At 42.5% G+C, this 12,572-nt stretch overlaps 1 protein-coding gene and 1 non-coding gene across 3 annotated transcripts; both read right to left on the minus strand.

The window, feature by feature from the left end:
• Positions 1-10,296, minus strand: SLC25A3 (solute carrier family 25 member 3). 2 transcript variants are annotated; one of them, XM_058806015.1, is made up of 8 exons: positions 10,214-10,296; positions 9,903-10,059; positions 5,165-5,286; positions 2,784-2,963; positions 2,493-2,674; positions 1,611-1,783; positions 1,048-1,158; positions 1-937 (listed from the first exon to the last, which is right to left on the minus strand). In XM_058806015.1, the coding sequence occupies exons 2-8, from the start codon at positions 10,051-10,053 to the stop codon at positions 777-779; spliced, it is 1,080 nt and encodes a 359-aa protein (XP_058661998.1). In that variant the 5' UTR covers positions 10,054-10,059; positions 10,214-10,296; the 3' UTR covers positions 1-776. The 2 variants fall into 2 exon arrangements, with proteins under 2 accessions (XP_058661998.1, XP_058661999.1); XM_058806016.1 differs by lacking the exon at positions 5,165-5,286 and adding an exon at positions 5,444-5,565.
• On the minus strand, positions 2,080-2,319 carry LOC131558439 (small nucleolar RNA SNORA53). The gene has a single exon (XR_009274821.1). It is a non-coding gene; the product is annotated as a small nucleolar RNA SNORA53 (small nucleolar RNA).
• Positions 10,297-12,572: the final 2,276 nt, after the last annotated feature.

Here is a 12,572-nt window from a genome sequence, read left to right on the forward strand (position 1 = left end):
TAGAGTAAAAGACAAGCCATTTTTATTTTATTGTAAAGCTGAAGTACACCATTAGTAGTCAAATATATTTGAAAATCTTTATTAACATCAGCTTTTCTCTAGTTAAGAGGTAGCAACTACTGTTTAATTCCACAGGACAATCAGAAGAGCCGAGTTCTTTGGTGTGGTTCAAAGCCAACAGAAGCAGAAATTAGTCAAGTAAGCATAAGTTAAGTTGGGATGACCATCCCAAGGCAGAAACAGCTCTAGTATGCATAAGGTTCCTTTTATCTCTGTGGGAAACACTGATATCATGACTAGGATGCCCCATCAGACTCCAGTCTCATCTCAGCCATTCAGGAGTTCAGCTGTTCCACAGTAACAGCTTATTACAGGCAAATGATCAGTGGGCTCCAAGTGCAAGGACAGGCTCTTGGCACTTCTCTGGAAACAGTGAAAACCTAATTTTAAGTGGAAGGGTAACATTTCTCTAGTTTCTAAAGTGTGATACAGGGTATTTTTTTAAAAACTTTTTTGGGGTGGAAGGGGGGAAGCCAGGAGAGTATTTGAGGTATTTGCTACTATGAAATGAAGCTTACATATGCAGTAGTAAACAGACACTAAGCACTCTGTTTCTCATTTATTTCAGGCAATGACAGTGGTAGAATTTAAACCCTCATGTGAGATGAGGGCACAACCAATAATGACATTATATAGTTTGTTTTCTACATAGTCAAATATATAAAAGTTTCATGAAACTCATCACTGGGTCAGCCAGCAGTCAGTCCATGAGTTGTCTATTCAGTTAGACCAAGCTTCTTCTTCAGAGATTCTGGCATTTCAGGTGGAGGTGGGCGAGGAAGTCTGAAATAAACCTTGACAGAATCGTAGATGAACCACTGTAGTGCAGTCAGGGTACCAATCATAATGATACGAGCAAACAGACCTTTCCATACACCTGGAGAGCAAACCATAAAGTGTGAGCAGCATAAAATGGCATGAAAAAAATGCCTCCTCCCCTAAACACCAGAAACACTTGATCCAAAATACATGAAAGAAAGAATGTACCTTTGAATCCAAGCCTCATAAGAACCTGTGAAGCTGAGCTGCCCTTTTCTTTGTTCAACACAGACACCACGGAGTCAGCAGGATGGGAAACAATTGCACAGAACACACCAGCTGAAAGAATAATTTGACATTAGTTCTGTGGTGTTTTAGCTGTACCACTACTGTGTACACTAAGTACAACCACCTGAAACTTCTGAACAGAAGAAAACAGCCAAAAAAAACTTCTGAATCTTTGGATATTGAAAATTCCCCCCTTTCATCAGAAAATTCCCAAGACTGAGAAAGATGCAAATTTTCACTTAAATAAGCTGCAATTTTTAAATCTGGCCATCAATACTGGTAACATACAGGAGCAGTTAAGAGAAGTCTCCTATTACAGACCCATTTTCCCCTAACAGACTGATTTTATAGTTCCTTCTCCTGCACATTTCAAAGCTGCAGGGAAGTTCTCCCATGCTAGTGACATCTGCTAATGTCACTTTTCAGTTAATACTCTGAAAAGCAACAGGTATCTAGATTTGCAGTAATCCATTAATGTAGTGTAGAACTTAAAGAATCCTTACCAATATAGCCTGCAACAAATGTGACTACCAGCTGTTCTCCTTTTGTACATTCACTTCGTGGCTTGGGAACAACGTACTTGTAGAGAGCTTCAACAGTACGTTCAAAGCAGGCAAACTTCATCATTGTGTATGGAATCTGTCTCATCCATAGTGGAGCAACACCTTTATAGAAACTTAACCAGAGAAGAGACAATCTCAGTTTCATTTTCTTCATTATTTAAAAGTGTATTTCTAACCTGAAATGAATTAGCTTATTTATTGCTGCTATACAACTTCTATATACTGACCCTGTAATGCTGTCAATGCCCACAGAAATTAGAGTTGTTTAAATTCCTAAGTACTACCTTCAAACAGCAGCACAAATTAAAATTTTCCTGATCCTCAGGCTGCACAGCAGTTTCTTTAGTCCCTTTTCAGATTACAATACACTGCAGCAATGTAGTACTCGTACTACCAGGGCAGTAAGGGTAATGTCTGCATGCCAGCCAAGTCCTGATAGTGAAACATGACCTGTACATCTACAGCCACTTCTATCAGAACAGAAAGCTAACATGCAGTTATATTGCTCTCACATGCCAATGACTCAAGCATCTTTGACTGTACAACCAGAAAGTTGCTGAGTATCTCTGACTGGAACTGCTAGAAACTGAAGTTATCCAGCAGAACTCAGCACAAAGATACTCACAAAGATGGATCTAAGGAGCATGTGGAATTAACAGGCAGTTCAGCACAGATCACCTGAAGTATGTTAAGTTCTTATCTTGAAATGCAAAGAGCAAAAAAGTATTACAAGCTAAGGCCAGAACTAGTTACAACACCAGCTCTTCATTATGAAAACATACTGAAAATCAAGAATTGCAATTAAAATGAAGGGATGCTTACGCCCAGATGCCTTCTTCTGCAAACATTTTGGGTAAAGCCTGCCGTAGAGTGTTTGCATATCCAGGCTGTGTCTGAATGCGAACTTTAGCAGCTTCCATTGGAGCCAGAGCAATGTCAGCAAAAAACTCCGCACTGGCAGATGCAGCTAAATATAGCGAAGTACGCCACAAATAGGCATTTTCCTGAAAGGAATTAAACATGCGTTTTTATTAATGAGTCATGCTTTTGTGATTACTCCTTATACTATGATGCTGCAGACATACAGCTTTACAAAAAACATTTAAGGCTTACCTCTCCCAGCATGTTGCCATACAAGATTTTGAAAACTTCATAAAAACCAAATTTACAAAGCCCTTGCATGGAATAGCCAATAAAAGTTGGAGCCCATCCCTTAGCCAAGCCACGAACACCATCTTCCTTGATTGTCACTGAAAATCCATTGAAGATGCTCTTGTATTTTTGTGGATCAACCTAAAAAGAACAGACAGTTAAACGTTTGATATTGCTATTTTCCTTCTCACACCCCCATCCAAAATTCTAAATTTTTGTTTCCTCAGACAGCTGGTTTCCTATAATTCCCTGGACAGATGACGTACACACCACAAAGTTACACTAATGGTTACTTGCTACTCTCAAACCCTGACTTATTTTAACAGCCAGTATGTTCTTCCTCAATACTCAGAAACCACCAAACTGAATTTTGTTTCACTTTAATTCTCCAAATTAACAATGCAACTGTAATGAAAAGACTTACTGAAATCACTGTTCTAACACTGTCAGTGGTGCAGCTACTGGTGCAACTACGTATAGATCAAATTTTTAAAAATTTAATGGGTCCTGTCAGCAATCTCATCTACTTTACACACTCTAGCTATGTACACTCAAGCACTGCCAGAAACCTAGAGATCACATGATTACTAATCACAGAAAGTTGTTTCTCCTCTCTGATCTCTCCACACAGTCAGACTAAGATAGATGGAGCAAACCAGATCAAGAAGTACTCAAAAACTTCCACACTTGTACTTTGACCTGGCAATAAAGGCCATAGAGGCTACACCAATTGTCTTCTGCCCATAAAATTTTGAGAGATTTTATTAACTTATCAGAAATTTAACACAGACTGACTTGAACAATTTTGTTTCAGGTGAAAAGAAGTAATTTAGCAGGAACTTTTTAATGGGTAATTACGTCACATCCCACTGTTACTTTTCATATCTGACATCATCCTACAGCTCCTCTAAGGATAAAAAGGAAAATATCAAACTGGATGCCCATCAAAGCTTTTAGAAAGAGCTACGAAACATGCATGCCAACCTGCACTGACTGGTATACTGTCATGCAGTCTAGGAACAACATACTTGAGATCTAGTTCGTCTAAATATGTCAATTTTAGAAAGAGACATAATTTTAGAAAATTTGATATTTAATCAGGCACTGTAAAATGGGACTATGTTCAAGTCAGAACCAAGCTTAGTTATTAGGTGTCCTGGTTTCAGTTAAACCATGGCAAAGGTGACCTCTTCTTAAAAAGACATGAGAGGGCAGGCAACAGGTTTCTTCCTGGAGAACTTAGGAAGGATTAGTAACATGCTCTGTACTGGATCTGTAAAGAGATAAATGCTGACAGGTTTTACAAGATCACACCTGCAATCCACATGGAACCCCCCTCCTGAACCTCCCTCTAAGTGCTGGAGAGGGAAGGGGAAGTACCACCACCCTGACCATACAATAAACCAGAACTGGTAGCCCACACTGAGCATGTCTGATGTGTTACAGATTTCCTAGTTTGAGACCAGGATTTCAGATGCTCTCAAGAATGTGAAAAAGTCTCTCTGGTAAACATTAAATAAAGGCCACTCCAAAGAACATGGTTTTGAAGAACAGCACATGCATACTTCTAGCATGACAAGGAGGTCTGACTAATCCAGAGTTCCCTCCTAATTTCAGGAGTTCTAAAATAACAAAATGGCCATTTTTATAATCAGCCTATGCAACAGGGAAATCATGAACTACTATATTTCCAGAAATTTACAGGAGTGCTTTAATTTGCTTCATTCTTGCAGATTTGCCTGAATAAATCCATTAGTATGTTTTAATCCATGGCTATTCACAAAATTATTTTAATGTGTCACAAGTGCAATGCAATAATGCTCCCTTTAGATTAATCAAAAACCACTTCAAGGAAAGCAGTTGCAAGCATCAATGGCCTTCATGATATCAAATCAAGTTCTAGCCACTGCTCAAAGTGGCATCATTAGAAAATATCCAATCCATAAGCCGTGCATTGATATCCTTGGTGTTAATGGATCAAATGACACATGCATGTCACTCCAGGCTAAAAAACACAGATCCAAAAGATACTACTCCAAAAGCACTGGAATAATGCTGGACAGCTAACCAGCCAGCAGAGTAACATTGTGGTGGATGCCTTTTAGCAAACATAGTCACCTAAACGTGCCTTAAACGCTGTCAAAAATAACGCATCCATATTATCTGTAATACCTTTACTTCTCTTCAAAGTGGTATTTTGCTAGTCTTACAGCAGTAGATTTGAAAAATTCAAGTTTGCTTGCTTCTTCTCATCCACAAAAGACTGCATCCCTACTGCCAACTCTTAATATGCTGTCTACATAGAAAACAGAAGTTGAAGAAATGTTTGAGTCGATACAAACCTGCATACGGCATTTCACTAAATCCAGAGGTACGACACCAGTGTGTGTCAGGCCACAACTTAGGACCCCACCAACGCCACAGAGAGCATAAAACTTGAGCGAGCCATATTCACAACTGTATTCTGCAGCAAAAAATAAAGACACACCATGCTTTTATATCAACTCCATGCACTGTTGGACAGCCATGTCCACGGTATGGTTTATGCCTCCATCTCATTAGTAATTAAATATACCACACTGAACATGCTCTGTCATCACATACCAACATGCAGAACAAACCTGCATTCTGCATTTAACCAGGTCTAGAGGAACCAGGGCCGTATGTGTTGTTCCACAGCTAATAATCCCACCAAGGCCACAAAGGATAAAGAATCTGTTTGAGCCATAGGCACAGCTGTATTCTAGTTAATTGGAAAAAAATTACACATATATGATCAATCATAAATGGTAACAATGATTAGAAAAGAAACAAAACTAAGTGCTACCTTCTCAAAAGTATTAAACTGAAATAATCTCCCATGCTGTATCATTTGAATATAGTGTTATAATGAAAAATTATTCTTTTGCTTTAAATTAAAACATTTTGGACTGAAAAGATTTGATTCTAGCCTTCCAAGTTGAATTTGCTCCTTTAAATAAGCAAAGGAAGAAACACTGAAGTTTTAGCTCAGAGCACACTAAAACCATAGAAATTAATCCCACAAGTTACAAGCAGAAATTGACTCAAAGTTGCAATGCCCAACAATTTCTTATATCCAGGAAATAAGAATAGTATTCCTCTAGTACTCAAAAGACCAAGCTTCTTTAGTTAAATATTCTATGACAGTTTAACTTCTGTAGAGTTTAAGTGGAGACTTTTTTTTTTAAGTAGTCTCTCTTAAGTAGAGACTATAAAAAGCTACAATTTTGGTGTTGGACATATGCAGATATATTTTCACATATTTCTCAGATTATTTACAAAGATTTTTTATAAACTCTTTCAAATACAGAATCTCACATGTATAGAGCTTGTTTAATGAAACAGCAGATCGCTATTTATACACAAGGTTCATTAAAGAATCTTTCAGATCACATTTATTCAAGAGATACTTGATATGCACTGTCCTATAGAGTGTATATATTGTGTATAAAATAATCCAATCTTAAAATAATTATTAATTTTCACATACTGCTAGATAACAAAGTTACTGGAGCTGGAAAGAAAGAATCCATTTCCTTCTTCCATTTTTGAAGAAACTACAGAGGCTATGTGTGAGTGCAAACAAGAAACACTCAAATTTACAATGAACAGTAAAAAATAAGCATACATTAGCAGCACAGCTCTACTACTATGCTCAACATTTTAAAAATATACATAAAAGCAAATCCAACATACTGAATAAGAATACAGAAAATAATACACTATGTAAAAAATATTCTTCAAAGTAGAAAAACAATCTTTTGCTAAATTTATTGGTGTCACTTCAATATAATGAAATAGACATTAAAGTGTTACAACTTACCAAGAAATACTAATGACAACTAAAAGACAGCAAAAGCCTATCTTATGTAGAGCTTCTTTGCCATCTTTCTGGCTGTGAATTCCTTTATGAACACCAACAGAAGCTGACAATGGTGTTCAACAGCACCAGCAGAGCAGATAACACTAGCAGGCTTATCCAGCTCCTAACTTTGCTAACATAACTTTTAAAGGAACTCCTTCCCACAAATGTTCCAGATTTTACACTACATTTTGTATTTATGTTTTTCACCTTACTTTTAAAAATTGCCCAACAACAAAAAGTAAGTTTTTCTTTATTTAAAAGAATAAATATCAAATCACAGATGCCATAGTGGACCTAAGTTAAAACCTAAAAGTCAGTTATCAGAATTACTTATTTTTAATTGAGATACTGCTAAAGACTGTAAATATGCTGGTCTAGGACTTACACATAGTTCCAAAATAGCTTGGCTAGCAGAAACAATCTGTTCTTTCTAGAATGGCTGGTTAAACACACACAGATCAGGCAGGTGTAACCAGAGAACAGACTCTAGGTCTGTCTGGGCCAGCTCTGTCTAGCTGTGTCTTTGGCCAACAGCACCACAGCCCTGCAGCAGCTACCATGCTGCCAGATCTCAGAACTGCTTGTTCACATTGCCTTTACCACAGTAATTTAAAGTCATACTGCTCAAATGACAGGGACAGACCTTTATAGTAGCCAGAGAAAAGAAGAGTTTTATGCATGTGGATTACAATGCTATTCAGACTGATCTGTCAGCCTGGTGTTCAAGTACAGTGATAAAGAAAGCCAGTATCCATTAGGCTGAGCTCTTTAGAGGTGCCTAAGTTTGGAGTGGTACAGCACTACTAGGAAAATAAAGCCTAGTAGTGATGATCTTGGACTTTTTATTTCAGAAGTAAAGTCAAATTTTCTAAACAATTTCTAAAAAAACAGCTGAACATGCTGCACAGAGGAACAGAAAGTCATTCTAACATATCCAGGTAATCATTTAAGACAAATATCTATAAGGTACACAAATTATACATATGGCATAAAAATGTATCTCCTCTGTTGAGACAGCTACATCGTAACTATTTAATCTCTCTGCTTCCAATCTGACACGGTAACAAGGACAAATTCCGTAAGCTGGTCATAAAATACTCGGTGTCTGAGCGCCGATGTGGCTGATGCCCTGAGCTGATCTCAGAAGGTCGTGTGGCTTGTACTGACTTTGTGTGACCTTGTGCAAGTTCTGATATCTTCTGCAACGTGTTACGTTCTCAACACAAAAGCCAGAGAACCAGCTGGGTACATGAAATAATGAACTCAGCAGAAAAGATTATGAAGATTGAAAAACTTTGGCCACCTTTGACCTCAACTGCCAACAAACAGGATGAAGATTAAGCATAACGCTTTAAAGAAATAAGCGCACCTAGTGAATATATTTAGCATACCAAAGAGCGATTTAGGGCTTTAGTTAGCTGGCAGCAGGATTACTACACTGAGAGCCACAAATAATTTCTTGTAAACTTCATAAAACAAACCTGTTTCATGTATTATATGAATGTTCATGCAACTCCACTGAAATACTTCAATAATCACAGTGCTCCAGAAGAGGTAGCTTGCTGAAATTAATTCCTACTTTTTTTTTTTTAAGTAAAACCAGAAAGACGCTTTTAAGTCACTGACAGCTTAAAAGAATTAGAATTTTAATATCCACCTCTACTACAGATGGATCTCAATAGGTTGCAGAGACGTGCAGAGATGAACTGAATTAAGTACAACAAAGGCAAATACAGGATCCTGTACCTGGGGAGGCACAGCCCCACGGACCAGCACAGGCTGGAAATGGCTCTGCAGAGAAGGAGCTGGGGGTCCTGCTGGGCAGCCAAGCTGTCCATGAGCCAGCAGTGTGTATGCCTGTGGCCAAGAAGGCCACTCCACCAGGGTATCCTGTAATGCACTGGGAAGAGCACTGCCAGCAGCTCGAGGGCCATCCTGTCTGTCCCTTTACTCAGCCCCAGTGAGGCTACACTTGGAGTGCTGTGCCCAGTCCTGCGCCCCTCGGTACAAGACAGACATGCAGCTCCTGGAGCAGGTCCAGGAGAGGGTGACAAATATGATCAGGAGACTGGAACACCTCATTTATGAAGAGAGGCTGAAGGAGCTGGGTCTGTTCAGCCTCAAGAAAGGATGACTGAAAGTGGACCTCACCATTGTCTATAACTACTTTTGGGAGGGTGTCAAGAGGATGGATCCAGGCTCTTCTCAGTGGTGACAGGACAAGAAGCAATGGGCAGACACCAACACACAGGAAGTTTTATGTGAAAATAAGAACTTCTTTACTGTAGGGACCACACACTGAAACAGGTTGCCCAAAGAGGCTATGGAGTCTCCCTCCCTGGAGATATTCAAGAATCTGGATACAGACCTCTGCAATCTGCTCCAAGATGACCCTATTTCAGCAGGGAAGTTGGATCTGTAAGGATGACGACGATGACTCATTGTGGTCCTTTCCAACCTTACCCATTCTGTGGTACTGCAAGTATCATCAAGGTCTGACCTTCAGAAGTCGACAAAATAACTGGGAAACATACAGGAAGCACTTGCACTTAACTCTTAAGTGCATGCCTGTATCTTAAATACCAAGCTATCTGGCATACATCCCACAACTAGTAAAAAGGAAAAAAAGAAATAAAAAATAACAACAGCGAGCAACCCTAATGTAAATAGGGTTCACGTACCCAGCTATGAATAAACTGGTGAAAAAAATAAGAGAAAAAGGATGGGAGAGATGGTCTTTCGAATCCACAGATTTCAGTCACTGCTTTTTTCCACCGATGAAAGAAGTACAGGCCTTCAACCTCGGTTCCCGAGGCTGCAGGCCATGCGGAGTCAGAAAAAGCGCTCGCTGCTCCCCAGGACAAAATCTACAGGAGTTTCTGTGATTACTCTGCACTAGAACCTTCCGATGTCCTTTCCCGGCAAACCGGATCCCTCCTGCTCCTCAGCACACAACGCCGGGAGAGCGGAAGCACTGCCAGCGCCTCCCCCGCCCGTGCCCTTCCTCGTCCTCCAAGCGGGCGCGTAGGCCCAGCACCGGCCCCTCCCGGCCCGGCCGAGCCCCGCTGGACGCCGACATCCCCTGCACCGCCCTGCCGGGCACGGGCCCGCGTTGGCGGGGTCAGCGCAGGCACCGCCAGCCCCGCACGCCCGCGGGCCTCGCCTCCGCCCTGGCCCCTCCGTCCCGCTCTCACCTTCGTCGGCGGACGCGGCCGCCAGGCTCCGCCGCGTGGCGGAAGCCTCCGCGGGCTCCGCCGGGCGCTTTCTCACGCCGTCCTGCACCAGCTGGAAGTGCGGCGCGTAGAATGGGTTGTGCCGCGCGAGCGGCGCGATGGACGAGAACATGGCGACCTGAGGCGGGCGAGAAAAGCAGAGCGACGTGGGACCAGAAAACCCCGCCACGGCGCGGCCGCCGAGCCCCGACCCCGCAGCCGTGAAGCGGCCCTGCCGCCCCGAGGCTGAGCCCGGTCCCCGGCGGCGGGCGACCCGCGCCGCCCCGACTCACCTCGCAAGATGGAGCCGCTGCGGCAGAGGCTGAACGCGGGCCCCGCGCCGTCACCTTGTCCTTCACCGCGCCGGGGGCGGGGCCGCCGCGCAACGAGCCGCGCCGCGATTGGCGGAGGCGCCACGCCAACCGCCGCGCACGCGCCGCCACCGCCCTCCCGCCCCGCGCCTGCGCCCGGGCGGGGCCGCGCTCGCTCCGCGCCCGGGGCCGGGCCCGGCCCTCAGCGCCCCGGGAGCGGCCCCGGGAGCGGCTCCGCCGGCGCTGGCTCGCTGCGGCCTGCTGCTGGGGCTGGGTGAGCCCGCCCTACAGCGATAAACCCTTCGCCTCCGCTTCTGTTCCTCCTTATCGCCGCCCGGCTCGGGGCGCTTGCCAGCCGCGCCACGTGCCTCCCGCAGCCTTGCCCCGGGCAATGTCAAACTAGAGACGCGCCCGAACGCGAGTTCCCCGTGCTGGCCTTGACCCGTGCTCTGCAGCACTCACACCGAATCATGAAAGCACCAGGCTTGGAAGAGATGTTTAAGATGAAGTCCAAGCCCTAGCATCGCACCCATTTTAAAAGATTAGTTTAAAGAAGTCCTCGGTATCACCCCAGGTTCCCCGTCTGGTAATCACATCCAGGAATACTTTGTAAAAAGCTCACCCCTCTCACCGGACTCCAGCTGAGAACTGTGCCAGCCCAAGCACGGTCAGATCTAGCACCAAGCGCTGCCTGCAGACTCCATGGCCGAGCTCCAGCTTCGGAGGGTCAGCTTGCAGGGCACCATGGCATAGCCTATGCTACAAGGACAGCAGCTGCTCACAGAATTGTTTCTTACTGGTTTGTTAAAAGCAGAATGTTCTGTAACACAGGACCCGTGCTTGGCCTTACCTATCTTTAACTATGCCTTTACCAGCACAGGGTGATTTCACTCATTTTTACATAGTACAAGACTAGCACAGACAAGTTAGCTCTCCAGTTACTGAAGAGGCAATAACTCCACTTTTTCATTGTTTTGATAATATACTTTTGATTACAGTGCTCTGCAACAGCATACACACACAAGCCAGGAAAGCAAGAGATGTGCTGAATATCCCAGCTCTTACTTCTGGACAAATGACTGCACCCCAGCTTTGGTCAGATAAGGGGTCCCTATCAAACTTCCAAAGAAGGCCCTTAAACCCTGGCTCTACTTGCTCTATTTCACAGTTAAGTTGTGAATCCAGGGAGACTGGCCTACAATACAATAGCACTGTCAAAGATATCACGGTTGGTTAAGTGCCTCTCGAATAAACTACACTCCAGCTGCTCAAGTAGGAAAAGGACAAATGAAACTTGCATTCTCCAAATACTTTAATTTAGCAACCAGCTGACAGCCCAAAGTGCTGTTGAATTCATTGCCAGTGGCAGCAGCGAAAACAAACCAGAATTGTTCTGCTCTACACACTCTCCTCTAAACAATTCTCGGTAACAATGTTTTATTTGAAAGGCAAACACTGACACTTATTTTCAATTAGATAGTAATCTCTAAACATGATTGAGATTTGGGCTCTTACCTTGAAACTGCATATAAATGATTACCATTCTTGCAGGCTTTTCCAATTTTTAACATCTAGAAAACCTTTGTTCCTTTCAATTATAAAGGATGAGTAGATGACTATTTATAGACATCTGTAGACTTGTGTGCACAACTATACAGACGCTTATGAGTTGGTCTGCAGAACTTTTCCAGAACAAACTGTGAGTTTGGTTTTTAAGTGACAACTTTTTTCAGCTGTACTCCTAACTACTAAACAGCACAGCCCCATGAAAATACAGGAATAATGTACATTCTTGCTGAACACATAACATTTCACAAAGAAAATACCTACCACTTTTCCCAGATGTGAAGGAATAAAATAGGAATAGCCTGTAATTCAAACTGCCTAGATAAATTTAATTAATTTCTGAGAGCCATTGCAGGTAGTAATAGGTGAAGACTTGAAAGGTGTTACCTTCTAGTGTCAACCTCTGTCCAATTCAGAGTAAAAAGAGCTATTGTAAATTAAATCCATCATTTTAATCAATAGCTCTACATGTTTGATGAAGTTAGGAAAATTTCAGTTTGCAACTCTGCAGTGTTCTTAATTTCATCTATCCTTGTGTTTTAACACCCACCACATACCCTCTCCATTTCCGACCCCAGTTTCACCTCACAATGCATACAATCAAGGAAATGCAGGCTAGTTGCTGTCTTACAGTAACTTTTCACAGTTCTAACATTTTGGTGAAGCCTGCAAGCAAAATCAAAGCTCTTAGGAGCTTTTTTCCCAGGTGACCTTGTTTTCAGAAGTACACGAGATACTGAAACAACCATCCATCCACACATTTGATAGGCTAGCA

This window comes from Ammospiza caudacuta, chromosome 5, assembly GCF_027887145.1.
Source record: "Ammospiza caudacuta isolate bAmmCau1 chromosome 5, bAmmCau1.pri, whole genome shotgun sequence".
In the NCBI taxonomy this organism is placed as follows: Eukaryota; Metazoa; Chordata; class Aves; order Passeriformes; family Passerellidae; genus Ammospiza; species Ammospiza caudacuta.

Coding starts and splice junctions, on each gene's coding strand:
- SLC25A3 (XM_058806015.1), bottom strand. CDS start 10,053: ATGTTCTCGTCCATCGCGCCGCTCGCGCGGCACAACCCATTCTACGCG. Junction 5,287..9,902: donor GGCCGCGTCCGCCGACGAAG/GTGAGAGCGGGA, acceptor TTTTTGCTGCAG/AATACAGTTGTGAATATGGC. Junction 938..1,047: donor TATGAGGCTTGGATTCAAAG/GTACATTCTTTC, acceptor TTTGCTCTCCAG/GTGTATGGAAAGGTCTGTTT.